At 44.1% G+C, this 18435-nt stretch overlaps 1 protein-coding gene across 3 annotated transcripts in view; it reads left to right on the top strand.

The window, feature by feature from the left end:
• RCOR1 (REST corepressor 1) overlaps positions 1–18435 on the top strand; it is an 81480-nt gene that overhangs the window by 36614 nt on the left and 26431 nt on the right. For all 3 annotated transcript variants that reach the window (XM_082284087.1, XM_082284085.1, XM_082284086.1), the window contains one exon: positions 3272–3355. In XM_082284087.1, the coding sequence (XP_082140213.1) occupies positions 3272–3355 (84 nt within the window). The remainder of the gene's footprint in view (positions 1–3271; positions 3356–18435) is intronic.

Below are 18435 nucleotides of genomic sequence, written 5' to 3' on the forward strand. Positions count from 1 at the left end.
ATCATTTCTCCAAGAGGTCAGTACAGGTGTCAAAAGGAAATGTAAAGTGCTTGAATGGCTCACAGCTGTGGCTGGATCGTGCAGCATCCTTGGGGAGAGCTGGAGACAAAGCAGGTCCCTCAGAGTGCAGGAACTCAAGTGGGAGCTGGCACTGCTGCCTTGCACAGAAGCAAAGTAACAGATGACAGAGTGATTGGTGGCTCTTTGAGAGGCCTCTGCTCCACTGAGTTTATTCTGGCATGTTTCTTCTCTAACTTGGAGAAGAAAGATAAAATGTGATGTGTCAGGCTGGAGCTGCACAGTGCTGGGCTCCTGCTTGCAGGCAGGGTTTTGCCTTCCTGCGCTCTCCTCGTGTATGGTGTCCATTCCATCTGTGGTCCTTGAAACAGTTTAAACTGGTGCTGTGGTTGAGGGACGTGTTCTGGCTGTCCCTGCTTCCTTATTCTTCTTCCTTGTCTCTAAGGATATGTGGTAGAAAATTAGGAACTGGTATGGAGTTAAAGCTAATAGCTTTTTTGTTGAATTACTTTTATTTTTGTTAAAGCTCAGGTGGATCTCCTGGTTTGGTTTGTCAAGTAATGGTGGAAGGGGAAACAACTTCCCATGCTCTCTTTTGCAGTGGTGCTGTTGAACCATCGTATTTCCTTCTGTACTGATGCCAGTTATTCATGACTAACTTGAAACAGGGGAGGGGTCACAAGAAGAGGGAAGGTACCTTCTGACGTGTAGGGGGGACTTGATGTGTGTACACTGGTACAGTGACCTTTGGTAGCTCCTGTTTGCAGACATCCCCGTTTCCCTTTCCCTGTCAGGTGTCCTGACTTGACAGCTCATGGGGAGAGCCTTAGCTGCTGTGGATCGGGGTTTCACATCTTGCAGTGTGCTGCTCTTGCATGTGCCAGGCCTGTGCATTAGCTCAGGGAATCCCCAGGGATGGAGAGCCTCGTGTTGTTGCTCTCCTGTGCAAATCAAGGTATTTCTGCACGCTGGTTCTGAGATGTGTCCCCTCAGCTCCAGAGGGGGAAAAACCCAAAAGTCCTCGCAACTTTTTAGAATAATATTGATATAAATGTGTTCTGCCCTGCTTCATCTCCTCCCTTGCACAGTAGAACTTTTTGCTCTTGTGCAGTAAACCACATCTGTAAAATGGGACAAACTTTAAAAACAACATTTTCCTCACAAAGTGAATTTTAAGCTGGATTGGTTTTCTCCTGTGTTTTAGCATATAGTCTGTAGAGTAGGGGTATGTTCTAGGGGTAAAAAAAAAAAAAAAAAAAAAAGAGGGATGGGAACTGCTGTGGAAAAAGCAACATCATACTGTGCCTGATTGGGGCTGCACTTCTCTGCCTGGGTAAAGGCAATGGAAGTTCACATTCCCTGTGAATTCTGATAGTGGAACAAAATTTAGGGGGTGCTGCTTGTAGTAGAAGGTCTTCCTCTTGGAGGAAGCAACCATGATTCCTGACAGACTTGGGACAAATGGAAAAGCTAACAGTGGGAAAGTGATTACAGAGTGTTTGCTCCCACGACAACTGTGATATGGAACTAATGGCTGTGGCAGAAACTTTACAGATATCTGGTGGGTAGCTAAATGAAAGTTCAGGATTACCTGAAATGTCAGATCTTCTTGTCTGCCAGTATACAGCTTCTCTAAACACAAGTTGTGCTGATTTAACTGCAGTTGCTTAAACAAGCAAACCCCATTGATCCTCGATTGATCTGCTCTCCTAAAAAAAGAGTAACCCTTGCCCTTCTTATGTGGCTATTTTTACACTAAATATACAACAGATTAAATTGAATTATCTGTATAGCTTTGTCACTGAAATGCTGAGTGTTAGAATTCATCCTGGTATTCCTTGTCCAGAAGCACGGGACAGTGTTGGTGAGCACTGCAGCTGTGCTTGAATGATGCTGTAAAGGGATGTAACAGCCACTCTGCACTGAGGCCTTTCTTCTGCTAGCCTTACTAAAAAAACCAAAAAACATTCCCGAAAACTGAGTGAAAGATAATGGTGTCTATCATGAAAAAACCTGCTAGTTCAGTGTAAATATGTTGCCAAGAGGTGGTTATTTTTAATACATGCTATTTGTGCTCTAAATTTATTGTTAAAATATTATTGTCATCTAAACCCTGACTGTTCTTAGCTGAGCAGATTTCAGGTTAAAAACAGTCGTGAACCTGAGTGTTCATAGGACTGTAATGTAATTTTGTGTTACTAGATCTTTTCTGACCTGTTTTAATGCATCATGAAGTGGTGGTTTTATGTCTAATTGCACAGCACAGAGAAAATAGCATTGTGTTGAAATATTGCATAAAACTTGAGTGTTATGTGACATTTTGTGTTGGAAATAGTACTGTAGGTACTCATTCATAACAAGATTTGCAAGTTTCTCTCTGCCAGGGCGGGTGGTTGGCCTGCCTGTGTGTGTGCTGCCTCAAATGAGGGAGTTTTTTTTTTCCTCTTCTTCTTGTCCTCTTCCTCCGCCTCCTCTTTTGGCTGCTTGTGACCAAACATCAGCGCAATTGGCAAGAACTTGCTCTTGAAACATACCTTAGTTTGAAGTTGCTTTTTCTGACTATGCACAGCTGTGGATCTTCACTTGAGACTTTCAGAGCTCTCCTGCCAGCCAGGTGTTAAGCTGGTTAAAAACAGACTTGTCTGAGTGTGGGTGTGTGTCTCAGCGTGGGTGTGAATGCATTTGGATTTCTCTGGAGCAGTTGAGACTAGGACCTGATTGTGACCTGGGGGACCCAGTGTCACCTGGGTGGACATTCCTGATTGTATGGGGGATGGAGGCACAGAAGGGCTGCTGGGATGGTGCAGGAGGTGCTCAGAGCTGTAATGTGGGAAGTTTTATGCATATGCCTACTCTGAAGTATTAATCTGTCTGCACACTACAGTCTCATGATGTCCAGGGCTGGGAGCCTTCTGCCTGAGCCCAGCTCCTCCCTTTTTCATTTAATGATGGCTGGAAGAAAAATAATCAAGTGTGCTGGAAGAGAAACATTAATTAACTTTTAATTTAGATCTAACGTATGTTGCTTAGTGTACTGCATGAGTGTGCGGTATCTGTCGTGTTATAGAGAGGGTGATGCATTGAAGAAACGAGGAAAAGCCTCAGGTCGGAATGGGAAGATGGGGTTTTAACTCTGTGGATGGGTTTTATATCTTGATTAAAAGCTGCAGATGTGTGATAAGTCACTTTTGTATCCATTTTGCATCTGAAATTACTTTCTCTGTAACTTGGTTTGTATCTGTTTTCTCTTAAGCCAAACTTGCAAGGCGAAGTCAGGAGAGAGAGAATCTCGGCATGCTGGTCTGGTCACCTAACCAGAATCTGTCTGAAGCAAAATGTAAGTCTGTTCAATTACTTTTATTCCCTTCTTTCCTTCCATGTATCACTTCGGGAATGCAAAGTTGCCACTTTTGGTAGAGAGGTTATGTCTGTGACCTTTCCATTATGAATTGAAATTAATTTGAAAAAAGAAAAGCTTACGAAGCAATCCCCCAGATGATCATTGTTCTCCACTGGGCAGCTGCTCAGTGTCAAATCCACGGGTGCGGGGAAAGCAAGAGAAATGTGACACACATTATTCCTAGATACGAATTCCTTAAGATACTCATCCGCAGGCCTACACAATCTGCTTTGTTTGCTGTTGGTGCTGTAGAAGACAACAGATATAACTGGGGAGAGCAAAATGAAAAGTATTGGGGGGGTGGGAGGCCCGCAAAATATTTGGTAATTAGCAGTACCTTTTCCTCCACAAAGACAAATCCACATCTGGAGCCCATGGAGGTTTTAAATGCCAGAACAATTGCAGTGCCTTGGAATTCCACGTGAGGGCAATTAACAGCACTCTGTGTGTGTCTGGGAACAAGTCTCAGTGCTGCTGCCAGATGGCAGAACTAGTGTTTGAAAGGCTTGTCTAGCTACAGTTCTCCTCATGAATAAGCAGGGCTCCTTGATTAAAGGGCTGCTGTTTGAATGCAGTAACTAAACCTAAGTGCTTTTGGGGGAGGGAGCTGAAAAGAGCTAATTTTGACTTTGTGCTTATACCTTGGCTTTTTTTTATCCTTTCTGATTCTGGGACCAAGAATGAGATTCATGCATTCCTGTTTCTCTGCAGTTTCTGTGGTGGCACTATTAAGTAAATCCCCTAGACCCAAGGACTAGGATGCATCATAAGGCACATGTGAAGATGTAGTGGCATTTGCAAATTAAGGCAGCAGAGATTGTGCACAGACCGGCTCTGTCCTGAAAGGCCTGTGCTCTGCCCTGGGGCATTTGTTCCACGGAGCAAGTTGCCCCTTAAATTATGGAAGGATGATGGTACTGTGATCTGCAGATAAAAAGGACTTTGTAAGGATCATGTTTGCCTTCTCTCCTAGTCTGCTTCCTGCTGGCTATTCGATGCTGAAATAAATATGATGAGGAGAGGAATGTATTTGACAGTTATCTACAGCTAGAAACCTCCCAAAAGGTATAACAGCAAGAAATAGTTGCCACCACCAAAAGGAATGACTATTCATGGGTTGTCTGTGACACAGGATTCCTGTAGCTGCCTCTCAAGTCTGAATGTCTTCTGAATCCCAGCTCAGCTTTGGAACCTTTAACTCCTGCCTGATAGGAAACAGATTTCTTGAAGAGGAAAGAGAATGGAGGAGGGAAAAGAAGATATGTGGAATTGAGTAAAATAATCCGTAACTGAGTATTCTGTGGTAATTGGCACAAAAATATACTCATAGACCATAAAGAGGATATAATATTGGCTAAGAAGAGATCATGAACATAAGAGGTAATTTAAAAAGTAATATGACATTGATAAATAAAAACTAGGTGGCAGTTGTCTGTTAGTAAAGTAAAAAAGTTGGGGGGAAAAAATGTGAATACAGGAGGAAGGGCAAGAAGGAATTTCTCAAAATATTGAAAATTTTAGTAAGAGTATAAACTCATCAGTGAGTTCACCTTCCAAAAGAGGTACAGCAAAAAAATGACAAAATTTCATATGGAGTTTGGGGAAGTGAAGTATGAGGCTGTTGCACCATACATGGCACAAAAAATACCTCCCAGGTGCCTGATTGATGCAGAGGGATGGAGTTAGGAAATTAAGCATTTAGTAGTAGTAGTAGTAGTAAAAATTCAAAGGAGCATTGTGAGAGTTGGTTGAGGGGACCTTGGGGTGGCAGATTGGGAAGAGGGCAGCTGTGCAGGGAATGAAAGAACAGAGTGGGGAGCTGGTTGGTCATAGCTTTGTTTTGTGTCAGTGTGAGCTGATCCTTTTGAAAGGAATCAGATATTCCTCTCTCTATTTGGCATTTCTTAAAAATGAACTGTGAAAAACAAATCCTGCTGAAGGTAGGTGCTTTTGGTTTTTTGAGACTAAAAATGGATTGATTGGTAGAAATAAGTTTATTGCTCTGATGTATTCAAGAGAGCTGTTAGGCACTGATTGCATGAGAGCATGATTCAGTCCCCCTTCCTTGCAAAAGATGGGAACTTCCTCCAAAACACCAGTGCTCTGCAGTGACTGTAGAGCACTTACTAAATGTATCACAAGCAGAGTTCCCTAATCTGCTTCATGGTTTATGATGAAAGAACATCAGGGGACAGGAGGTCTCTCCAGTGGCTCAAGTTCACTGACAAGTCTTGGCATCATTGATAGCGAATCCTAATTAAATGACGTCCATGGGGATGTGTGAGAGGACTGATGATGATCAACATTTCCATCAGTGATGTGGGAATTGATATGTAATTGTGGATGAGCCATAGACTGACAGGATGGTAAATAAAATTAATGCTGCTGACAATCTTATAGAGTGCTTTGGGTCTTTTCCTAACTTGGACTGCTGCCAATGCGATGAGCTCTTAATGACCCAACTGCAGGGTTATGAATCTCAGTACTGAGATCTCTGGCCTTCTACATCAGCCTGATGTTTGGAAAGAAATAGTTTAGAGAGCAATCTTGGGGAAACAGTGGGCAGGTAATTCAGCAAAGCTTCCCAGTGTCCTGCTTGACCCAGAAGATGATGTGGGTGTAAAGAGTGAGGTAGTCGCTGGAACAGTGTGCTGCCTCTCCACCCAGCAGCATTCAGGGGAATGAACCTTGGCTTCAGTGTTTAAAAACTGAGAAAAGGATGGAGACAGGAGCTACTGAAACGATTTGGAAACAGAAGATGAGGCAAATTCCATCTGTTTAGCTTACTGAAAAGAGACTGAGAGGGGACTATTGTCAATTACTCTCTCAAAGAGAAATTTTGACATAAGAGACACACATAATACAAATAGATGGCTGCAAAATAAGCCCACACAGACTGAAATGAAATGTCCGAGTGCGTGGAGGTTTTTTTGGTGATTGACTACTGGCAGTTATCCAGGGAAGTGATGGATTCGTGTATTTCTTTATGCCTTTTTAAACCATGGGGTTTTGTGATGTGTGTTATCCTTTGTGGGGGAGTTAATTCATTGGCAGTGTGAAATTGCAAAGTGGAAGGAGCTGTGGTCTCCAGGAGGTTGTTGTAGCCCCTTGGGCTGTATGTCTGTGAGTCCCAGCTAGCATATCCATTTTATTACTGCTGTTCAGGCTGAAGTGTGGATGAACAAATCAGCAGCACATTGGTACCTGTGATGACTTTTGTTTGTACTCCAAAACCTTTAATCCATCCTATGCCTGTAAGTCACAGGACTCTTCTCTGTTCCTATGGCTGGGGCTTAGCATAAAGATGGAAGTAGTGCAGCACGTGTTAGCTCTTCCTTAGAGTGAGCTGTAGCTCTTGTGAGCAGGAGAGTTCTGTGCAAAGAGTGGAACTTGAGCAACCCACCCTTGTTAAAGGGGAATCTGTGCTAAAAAACACTGAGCAGATCTGTGACAATGCTCAGTGCGCCTGGTGGGTTTGACAGAGGGATGGCCAAACTGTTGGGATGTTGGGATGATGGGAGGGTCTCCTGTAAGCTGCTGAAATGAATCCTGGAAAGACCAGTGTGTCAGCCAAGACCTGGTAAATATCTTCATACCTGGTGCTCCAGGCTCACACAATTAGTTAAAAGCTTGTTTGGGTCTCATGCATCCTGTGTGTTGAAGAAATGTTTTAATCACACTGGAGAAACCTTTTACCTGGATGTCATGAAGTGATGAATGTAATAGAGAAGAAAACAAAAGTATGTGTTGGCACATTGCTGATTTTTTTTTATCCTGTGCCTTGTTAACCATTAATCTTGGATACAAACCACTTACTGCATTGCCCATATTAATACCAAAGTTGAATGCTGCCAGCGTGGTCCAGCCGAATTCTGTCTTTGAGGGGTCACCTGCATAGCAGTGCCACCATAGCAGTCACAAAGTCCAAAACTAGGAGTTTGTCCTGTCTCTTTTGAAGAAGAAAGAAAGAAATGTCACTGTGCAGTAACTGAACATTTGGACTTAAAATAACTGCTCCCCTTCTAGTTCTGCTCCAAATACCCTGTGCTGTGGATGGGGTCACACCTCTCACAGAGAACTTGCTCTCGAAGTGAGACTCCCGAGAGGCTCTGTGGACTTGGTGCCATGGAGAGCAGCTGTTCTGGCTGTGCTGGGACTCTGTCACAGAGGGAGGGGAACGACATGGGAGGAAGAATGATGCCTTGAGCAAGGTGACATTGAAGAGCAGGAACAGATAGGTGGAAGACAGGCATCTGCTCTCTTGGAGTGGCACGTGGTGAAGGAGGAGGGGAAATAGTGAAAAATGCATTGTAATGATGCTGTGGAAACCCTGCACAGAATCAAGCTGGGCCAGCATGAAGCTATTAATAAAACAGCAGTGTCTCTCTCTGTGCCAAGTGCGCCAGTGAGTGGACCCAAAAAAATGACTTTGGGTTGGTTTAGAAATGAGCAAGTGTTGGCATGCAGCAGCTGCCCAGGAGCAAGGCATGTACACCGGGCGAGAGGGTAGGATGTGATTATTGATTTTATGCAGCTGCAGTTCAAAGGTGAACTACAAGAAGGAAAGATGTATTGTTTTGGTAGTGTTAAGCTCTGCTTTGGAAGTAATTTTTCTTCTCTCTTCCTGACAGAATATGTGTGCTGCTAGATGGGAGTTTTGTTTTCTCACTGGTATCTTGGTGGATATCTCCAGTGGATTTACGGTTTATGGGGTGTCACTGAGCAGGCAGACACTGTTCCTAATACCCGTGGGACACTGGATCATGGATGGCAGCTGGATCTTCTGGTCTTGCAGTGCTGCTTCTGTTTGACCTGATGGTTGACTGGTGTTGCCAACTTCGACATTCACCAGTCCCTTCCTCTTCTGAGGCTGCTGCTGGCTCCCTGCATTAAATTATGCCTGCCTTGGTGCACATGGAGGGAATTCAGATATCCTCCTTCCTTCTGTGGGGGGGAAGTAGAAAGACCCAGGAGACATGGGGACAGAGAAATTCCAGAATTAGGTGAAACAGCTGAGTGCTCCAACAGCCTCCTAATGTGCTTGGCCAAACCCTCTGGCTGTGGGGAAAGGGAGCAGTCCCTAAATGTGCTGCAAAACCTGATGCTGGGAAGGCAGTAATGTGCCAGCTGAGGCTCTGATGGAGGAAGAAGTGCTGGTTGCTATGGTTACTAAAGATATTAACCCTGTGGTGTTTGAATGGGCAAGGTTTAGTTAACTGTGCCACAGGCTGGGTAACTGTATGGGAGCATGTGGTGCTCCACCCTAAGAAGTTACGAGTTGGCATTCAGGATTTCAAAAGCCCATGTCCCAACCACGTTTTAAAGTATGCCCTGGTCCTTAGTGTGTTAGCAGCCTTCTTAGGGTGCGAGTGAGTTTTGGTAGCTCTTTTCAGTCTTCTGTTGTGATGGTGAATGCCAAAATTTCTGAGGGCAGGTTGCAGGTTTAAGTGGCCAGAGTCTGTCTCCAGCTTTAGTTCATGGACTCTGGATTACTCTTCAGATTTTCTTCTAAAGGGAATGTTGAGCAAGCTTGGAAATATGTTTTTTCTCTTTTCTAATTTAAAATGACTATCAGAATAAAGGAAATGAAAATGTCTTCTAAGGTAACTGCATGTGTCTGATCATGATTTGTGTGGCTGGTCTCTGTTTTCAGTGTGTAGCTGAGCCATAGCTGTTTTAAGAAGAGCTTCTGTTTGGACATAGCCTTTCCCCCTTGGCTTACTTATTTTGTCCTATGAATTCTGTGGACATTCTACTCCATCACTATTGTCATTAGCTCTCATTTTCCATGGGGTGTAGAGTGCCCTAGCACTAAATAAATGTGAGCAGAAAACCACAAATGGGAGAGTGTAGACTGGGGAAAGCATTGATCTTAAAATCTCCCTTTTAGAAAATAAAGCCCCTATTTAACAGGATGCATTTAAAATGGAAGGGAATATTGCTTCCAAGATACTTGAGAGTCATGTCCTCCCCAGCACACAGGCACCCTTCCTCAGGCAGCAGCAGTGAGGCAGAGGATGTAGTCTGGTATGTACTCAGCATCAGAAAAGCTGCTTTTTAAGTCCCTTCTCTCCATCATGCCCTAAGCAGGATCCTTGAAACCATTGAAACTGTGGTTTTATTTTGAGTCACCTCTCCCCTTCATCCCCTATCATGACCTGGTTTGTGACTCCACGAAAGGTTGTGTTGATACTCAGAGTGCAGCCACCTTAGCGAGGGATGGGAGAGTAGGAGCTGCTTAGGCTTTGCTATCAGAGAGAAAAAAGTATTGTTGAACTCTTAGGTGAGCTTATACTTGGGGATTTTTGTTGGCTGGCTAAGTGCTTTGGGAGGTTGTGAAGGAAGGAGCATATATATTGTGCTTCTCCTGTTTGGGATTTTTCTGCTTGTTTGTGTCCAAGGTTTTACTTGTTGAGGCGTTGGTTTCCTTTTTTTTGGAGTAGTAGAAGTATGAGTTCTAAAAAAAGAGCTGCTAAGTCTCTAAGGGGTGGACTTCAGGAGTTGTGATTGTCTCCTGAAGGTAGGTGCTGACCTTTTGTTGCTCAAGTGAAGATAACAAAAAAATCCAAACGTAGGTTTGTGCTGTTTGTGTATGCTCCTTACCTAGAAATACGGGTTTGTTGTCTGTCCTACTGACAGCACAAAGGATTAATGTAAAAGCAGAATTGGGCTTATGTTTATCCCTAATCCAAATTTCATACTATGCAGCGAACCTGGCAGCTGTGAAGCTTGGATGTAAATACAGTAGCTGGAGAATGCAACTCCATGAATTCAGAAGTGAAAGAATTAGTGTTTAATTTAAGATTCTGCTTGAATTTATCTGTAGAAATAATAGTCACGGCCACTTTTCCCAGCAGCTGCAGTTGCTGCACTTCAGAAAATGCTCAAAAGACAAAGGTGAAGGCGTACAATTTGTCTTTTTAGCTAAGGTGACTTCTGATGCTTATAGTAGCAATATTGTGAATAGCAAAAAGAAGATAACCAGCGTTCAAAGGCTATGGGTGTATCCCTGAAATGGCTGAGTTGCCTCAAACTTAGCTGCAGTTTCCCCTTTGTTTGTCATCTGCTGTTCTAGTTGCTGTTGCAACGCTGTGTGGAAATCTCAGAGCAGTTCTTTCATCATTATTGCTGCAGGTTGATATTTCTGGATCCTGAATGCGTATTTAAATTAAGATGAATTTTTAACCCTTTCACAGTAGTGGAGTCAGGAAAGCAATTGTTTGAGGGAACTAGGGTGTGTATTTGGATGGATTTTAACAAAGATACACTGGATTGTGGTGTTGTGTTTCGTTTTGTTGTTTGGTTTGGGTTTTTTTTTTCCAAAGCCTACAAATGAAAAAAAGCCTGAAGAAGAAGAGAATGTGTTAGAGAGTATCCAGGAAAAGGATGTCTTATCTAAGGTAGCTGTGTTATCCTGGAGGAATTTTTGCTGCTGTGCTGGGAGGGGAGAGGTAGTCACCAGTTTCTTCATGTGCCTTGTTCTCTCCTGCCACCTGTTTGTTCCTCCTTTTCACTGCAGTGTGATCCAGGCCTTCTCTGAGCGTGTCAAGATGACCCACTTTGAAAATGCCGAGTTGCCACTACTGTGGGATTGAACTGGTGCTGGCGTTCGGAAGAAGCTTTTTTCCTAAGAGGAGTTTAGAGACAGGATGATGTGGATGTAATGGAGTGATGATAGCTGTGTTAAGAGTTACCCTGGCAGTGAGCCTTGATCTGAAATACGTTTGGGAGCAGCCTTAGCCAGCCTGATCAGCACTGCACAAGTTGTAGGACCAGTATGACGAGAACTAGGAGGCTGCAGCTGCTTCATGCTGCTTGGCCCAGCCCTGGGACGGGCTGAGTGTTCCCCAGTCTTGCTGGGAATGGTAGGCTTAAGGCATTTCAGAGGACTAGGTTGTTTTTTCTGATCTCTTGTCTCTTAATGGTAGTTGAGACTAAAAAATAAGAAGGGTCAGGGAACTGAGGGTAACTTTCTGTGTTCTTTTTTAAAAATTTTTTTCATTACAGCAAAGTTATTCAGCACGTACATATTTATAGGTTTGTGATGGAAGCTGTGCACAGGCAGGGAGGAGCTCTTGTGGGAGATGCCTCCACTGAGGAATGCTTGAGGAGGTCATAGCCGTAACAGCTTGTTACGATGAGTTCATATGCTACCTTTTCAGACCTGCTAGTGCAGGAGGCAAAGCAGCTAGGCTTTCTCCAGGATGTGTGCCAGAGCTTCCCTCATCATTATGTGTTTGCTGTGGCATTATTTGCTCTAATTAGGAGCCACTCCTACTACTTAATTTTCCTGTACTCTTACTTTTGCCCTCTATGTTAAGTTACTTCCCTGTTCATGTGCTTCTTGTGCAAATTCATATTACGGTAGGGTTGCAGTGAATTTTCTAGCACTACAAGGATTAGTGATAATACATAACTTCGCAGGAAGGACTGGGTTTCTAACTCCTGGCTAAAAGCCATGACTACCTACCACTGATATTCCAGAGTCTATTTAGTAACATCGGTTTATCATAGGCTTTTCCACAGAGTCTCTTGAAGGCTGAGAGCCTGTATGTAGTCTATATTTCAGCATGTGCTGTAAGAATCTGTAACTTGATTTTTTTCTAAATCAACTTAATTTGACAGGTGTGTTAATTCCTTAATATCTGTCAACATAACACTAATGCTTTGGTTTAGAGGCTACTGTAAGGATGATGTTATCCAAGACCTGGCTGTGGAACCTTGCTGTCTTTCTTCATGGACTTCTTGGAGAGGTCAGGCACATCTTTGCACCTCTTCTTCTTCTAAGCCTATAGGAAGTAAGTAAGTGCAAGAATAGATGCTCTGAGTGTTAGTGTCTCCCAAAGGCCTGTCTGTAGTGGGGTGATCAGCATCTGCTGAGGGCAGCAGCTGTGTGACTCAGACTTGCCTCCTTCCTCCTGCTGACTGCTGTCTTGCCCAATGCTTCCTTTTCTGCTCAAGTGACATCCCTCAAGGAGGTTTGCTTTTGTGTCAAATGTAAAGAGAGTCAGCGTGGCTTCTCCTTTCTTGTCACAGGCCTTATTATCAGTAACAATAATAATGAGCTGTAATTTAACCTGGTGGTTATTCTGTTCCCGCACACCCCTTGTGTGTGCACCCTCATGCTGCACAAGGACCCTGTGTTGTGGGGAAGTGGAGTTACACACGGTGTTTAGGAAGCCTGGCTCTCATACAGGGCTTTCATTAGTCTGCATTCCTACAACAACAGAGACTATAATAGTTCTGGTTTTTAGGAGCTTTTAGAACCATTTTGAGGTTGGAAAATGGACCTTGTGGAAGGTTTCACCCTCTTTTGAGTGTTTTCGGTCTGGATATTCCTTGGTGGCTTCTGAAGCTGGTTGGCAGCAGGCTACTTGGTGAAGCTTTGTGGTATTCTCACTGACTGTTTTGCAGACCAAGAATTTCAGTGTATAAAGCATGATGTGGATGAAGAGTTGAGAATGGTCCTAGGCAGGGTACTGAAGCCTTGTATTGGACAAGGCTTCTGACTCCGTGGTCTCCCGTACTGATTCTGTCATTAGTGTGTGTCAAAAGGGGTTTTGTTGTTTTTTTCAAATTAGCAGGTATGGCTTTTGGAAAGCATTCACAGGATCAGGCATTCTCAAGGATTGAGAATGATAATTTCCATATGAAAGTCTGTGCAAAGGCAGTTTCTTCTAACGCAAGTTAGCATCCCCTGCACTGAACAATATGATGAATTTTTTTTTTTAGATAATCTACTTCTTGTTGCAACTGTATTGATAATGTTGCTACTTGAGTTACTTGGCTGTGTTGCTGCCTGTAGTTGAAGTGTATAATCCAAGGCTGTAACCTCCCAGTAGAGTGAACTCAAGCCATGGTTTGACAGAAGAATAAATCTGGCTTTAGGGCTTCTTGGACTGAATTGAGATGAATAATGCAAAGAGCTGTTTTGTCATAAATTCATTTTGTTGTTTAGGTGTTTGCTGTGTGCATTTGTCCTGTCTGTAACTTCTCATTCTGTTGTGGAAGGCCATACATGGGAATGAGTGTTTTCTCCCTGCCGGAAGCTAATGTGTGCTGGGTTTGTGTTCTCACATGGCCTTTCAACCCAATATCAGTTGCTCTGATAATTACATTTAATACGGTTCAGTGTCTGTGTCTGATTTAGGATCAGGCTTGCAGTGCTAAATGATAGCCATGCTCAGATTCCATATAGTCACAGTTTACGTCCCCAGGTGATCCCATTTGGTTCTCCCTGTTCTGTGCTAGGTCCCATAGACAGTATTTCCTATTTGCTACTGCCCTGTCAGATCTCTCTCATCCTTTTCTGTAGTATATCCAGCAACATCTGGGTTTGTGGTACTCAGGGCTCTGTAGATACTCAAACCTGTGCCATCCCTCCAGTGAAGTGGTGTTTAGTGCTATGACAGGCAAATTTCTGACTGCAGGTTGAATGTGATGGATGTATAAAAAGCAGTCTTTCTTCCCAGAGGATCCTCTGTGGATGTCCTTACCACGGGCGTCCACATGGCCTTTCTGAAGGAGAACAGCAGCATCAGAGAGCATCAGCCGTCTGGCTTTCCTTATGGTAATCCTCATTAACACACTGCCCCATGTATATACACAGTGTCTTGAGACTTTTCATGGTGTGATGGTGTCAGCTGAGGGTGCAACTTCAGGGATGAACATATGTTGGTAAAGGCTTTAAAAGTTACAAGTATACTAGCAAAACGCCTTTCCTGGTAGAGAGTTTAATATAGTTTTGGCAAGCCACAAAATCTGTGCTAATTTGTCAGTACACCAGTGGCTGTAGTCCAGCTTTCTAGCTGGTAGAGCAAAATCTAAAGGCAGGTGAGTGGGGTCTTTAACCATCACTGAGGTTTCAACTTTGAACTTGTCCTTAGATGCAGGCCATGCAAAGAGCAGTATTAAAAATAATAAAAAAGGAGGTAGGAAATATGGTGTTTCTTTTTAGTTTATTAGTGTGCACTGCTTGGGGACTGACTGCCTCTGTGTGACAAAAGAAGCTTTTGGTAGGTATTAGGGCTTTTAAAGGGATAAATCTCCCAGCAGTGGGGCAGTCCATTTTATTCTTTGATTTATTCTCTCTGAGGCTGCAGTTTCTGTGCTCCAGTTGTGGTTCTGTGAACAACTTTTTCCTCAGCAGTGCAAGTTTACGTAGACCTATTCCTACCCACCTGCTCATCCCTGTCACTGTGCTGTGCTGGGTCAAGGAATGAGTTGCGCTTTTGGCTTGAGCCAGTCTCATTCCTTGCTGAAACTAGGAGGGCTTATCTCTTCTCAGGCTTGTGTAACCTCCCAACAAAGGGATTTTTATATAGTACACAACAGTATACAAAGTACAAAACTGTTTGAGTAGCTTTCTGCTTTGGTGGTGGTCAGCTGATCAGTGCCTTGAATGTCTCCAGAGCTGGTACAGGACAAGGGGGCAACCTGTGTGGGTAGGGCTGGTGATGGGAGGGTCCAGGACTGCCCCTCCTAGGAGGTCAGAGCATCTCCATACTTTCAGCCGCCATTCAGTGCCTGTATGCCTTTAACTGCTGCTTGGCTGAGGAAACTGGTGTGCTGGGGGAGAGTTTTTGGATGGAACAGTTTGCCAGTTTGGTTCCCTGGGATTCCAGACAAGTGCTTGTGCTCACAAGTGGAAAGAGGTGGATGGAAGATAGGGGTGCTTAGTCTGGTCCTGTTGCCATAGGAGACTTTTAATGCAGTGGCACCCTATGGTCCTTGGTATGTTGACAAGAGATGATACACAAGTAAATCTGAGCAACAGGGAGGTAAGTGGGTGGGAGGTTGGTAGATACTGTGGTGTCCTATGACTCAAGTTATCGTGCCCTGCTGCAGCATGTTTTCTCTTGCTCCTATTCAAGTAAGCTTCTCCAGGTAAGGTGATTTGTCTTTTGCCTTGCAATTGCATCCAGACTTTATCCTCACCTGCTGCAGATGCAATGGAGTTGAAGCCTAAATCCTCTTGTGCCTTCAGTTGCTTGAAGTGGTTTTTAAGTAGCCTTTGTGTCTGTGTAACTAGCACTCTCTGTTCCTAGAAACGGTGTTAAAGGAGGCTGTGTGCCTGCCCAGGTGGGTCAGCACAGGACACAAAACACGTCTGTGCTTTGGCTCCTGCTCTTCTCCTGCCTGTTACACACATCACATCTTATCAAGAAGAGGAAATAGCTTTTCCAAGGCATAAGAACCTTTTGAGTAGAAACATAGGATAATTAAGTTTAGAAAGACCTCTAAGATGAGGTGAGATTTATTTTCTTTTAAGTGCTTTTGTTCAGGATCTTTGCCTGCTTCCCCCGCTTCCAGTTGCAGCTAACTTTAGGGAGACAATTGAGCAGACTCGTGTGCTTTTGGCAGCTTCCTCTCCCGAGCTGCGACCACGAGGTGGCAGGAGCGTTCCACCGGTGCCGTCAGGGCAGCGGGACAGCAATGCAGCTGCTCATTTTTATAGGCGAGGCGAAAACTGTGCTCGGTTGTTTGCATACCATAATTGTGTTTGGAAATTTGGAAAAGTTTCACGTGTATGTGTCTACATGTCCTTATTTTCTTTATATAGTATTGATTTATTTTGGGTCTTGACTGTCTTCTTTTTATTTATTTATTTATTTATTTATTCTTCCTATTCTCAGGGGAGATGGAGGGGAGGGAAAGATGTATAGCAACATCCAGAATTCCTTGCAGGTTCCAGCATTGATCAAACCCTGTGAAGCACATTACCGAGGCTGCGAAGGATGCTGCTTTTGTCCTCATTTCACCCTGTTCTGTCAGGGTATTGCATCACATAATATGCAAAGTGTTCAGAACTCCTGCAGTACCCTAGTAATAGGGGTGAACTGAGGTTGCAGCAACAGCTCTACCTCTGCATTCCTGTTGCTTTCTATAGGCTTTAGCACACTTGCTCATGCTGCAAACCTGCCTTGGGGTCACTGAGTTTGCTGAACACAATGTGATCTTTGTGGGGTCATTGAGAAGCAATTTGGGTGGGGGGGAGAAATTCTCCAGAAGGACCCACTCAGAGAGATTGTAATGTGACCAAATGGTGATGAGTGGAGTCATTATTTTCAGGCATTTGTCTTTTCAGAGTTCTCCCACCCTCCCGAAATGAATGCTCATGTTTTACATCTCAATTCACTGTTCAAGGATGCGGGACTGAAAATCAGCAATGCAGTTGTTTGCTCTTGTTCCTTATTCCCTTTGTCAGGCAGGAGGGTCCCCTTTTCTTTTGCCTGTAGTGAGGAATTTTTGCTGAGAGGTGGTTAGCAAAAGGCAAGTCTTTATGAGAAAGATGGCTGGGAACAAGAACACAGAATTCAGGGGGTTAAGGGCACCATTTTGGTCAAACTTCCCTCTCTAGAGGGCTGGGGTGTGAAAGCATCTTTTGTGCTTTCTTTGCCACTCCCTTCCATTTCCCTTATCTCTTTGGCTGTGTTAGTTAGTGCTACACCCAGGGTCCTTCAGTCATCTCTTATTCAGGGGATGTGTTTTAGCATCTGAGCACCCTGTGCCCCTCTTCGCTGGTGACAGTGTATTTGTGAGGCTCTGTTCCTTTGCATCCCTACCTTTTGTGCTGCTCCTGGCTTCCTGAGCATGACTGGCTGTAGGAAGGGGCTCTTTGGGCCAGTGCTCACTCCATTTTGGGTGTGGGGTGGACAGGGGATCCTGCTCCCCATGCAGCTAAAAAGCATGCAAGAGAAGAAACGGAGCCAAGTAGGTGAAGAAATACCAGTTTATGGTTCTCTTTTCTGTCCCTCCCCCCATCTGGTTTCTAGTAGCAACAAGAGCCTTCACAGGAGCAATGCATCTCCTGTGTCACACAACTGTCTCTATTCAAGTATCATTGTATTTTTGTCCTGGTCTGTGTTGAAATATCTTTCTGACGTAGGGAAATGAGTTGGATGGGAGGGGAGGATACTCTTACCTACCCTGTCTGGGGAAAAGTTATTCTGGTAGAAAGAGTGCTTGGTGGTGTATTTTATGCTGGGGGAAATGAGCTGGGATTGCTCTGCTGCTCTTGCTTGTTCTCTTCTGGAAAGCAGCTCAGAGCTGTGCTGGCAAGCTGTCCCTTCTGGTGTAAGCAGGGCTCTGCCCCAGGCTCCTCTGGCTCTGAACTGTGATGTCTAAACAGATTGCTGGGTTACACTCCAATCGTGACTGAATGCCACTGAAATGCAGTGAGCAGAATTTCACGTGCCTGCTGCCCTGTGCTTGCTAGAGATGTGGAGGGAAGGCAGAGATGGAAGAGGACACTTCTTTATCTGGTGTGGCATGTAAAGCATTAAGCTTGTGGCAATTCCAGGCTCTATTGGTATGGGAGACTAAAGGGATCCTGTGACTCAGCTTGTGCCATGCTCTTCCTTCCTTACTTCATATGGAGGGGGATGGTAAAGAGCAATCGGAAGGATTGCTCAGGGGACTGTCATACCTCTCAGATGGTGCAAGCATCAAAGCGAGTGAGCTCATAATTAGCCAAGAAATGACGAGCAGAAGGGGCTAGATTGGCAGTAAGCAGCCAGGAAACAAGCCAAGAGGAGAGTACGGTGGTGTACTCCTTGTCCGTCCTACATCCACAAATGCTCTTTTAGTGTGTAGTAGTATTGCTGTGTGCTCATGGTCAGGTTACTGCCTTATTGCCTTTTTCTTGTTTTTCTTTTCCTCCACTGTAACAATGAGGTATAATACTGTGGTGTTACAGAACTTAACGTGACAGGAAAAGCATCTTGCTTACTTTCATGGTGTCTAGTCACTCATGATCTACTGTTAGGCTCAGTGGTGTATTGACTTGTTGAAGAGAAGTCCTACTGCTGTGTGGAGACCTTGCTAGTATTCTTGCTTAGTTAGGAGAGAAAATGCTGTAATGATTTTTTGGGGGAGCAAGTATGTTTTCATTACTTAACAGCATCAGGCTTAAGAAAGATAAAATGCTGGAAAGGAGAACGACCTCATCTCATCTCTGTATATTAAAGGATAAGGTGCTGAAGTCAAATGAAGAACTGTATATCTTTCCACAGTGA

The sequence above is a fragment of the Coloeus monedula genome (genome assembly GCF_965178545.1).
Source record: "Coloeus monedula genome assembly, chromosome: 6".
In the NCBI taxonomy this organism is placed as follows: Eukaryota; Metazoa; Chordata; class Aves; order Passeriformes; family Corvidae; genus Coloeus; species Coloeus monedula.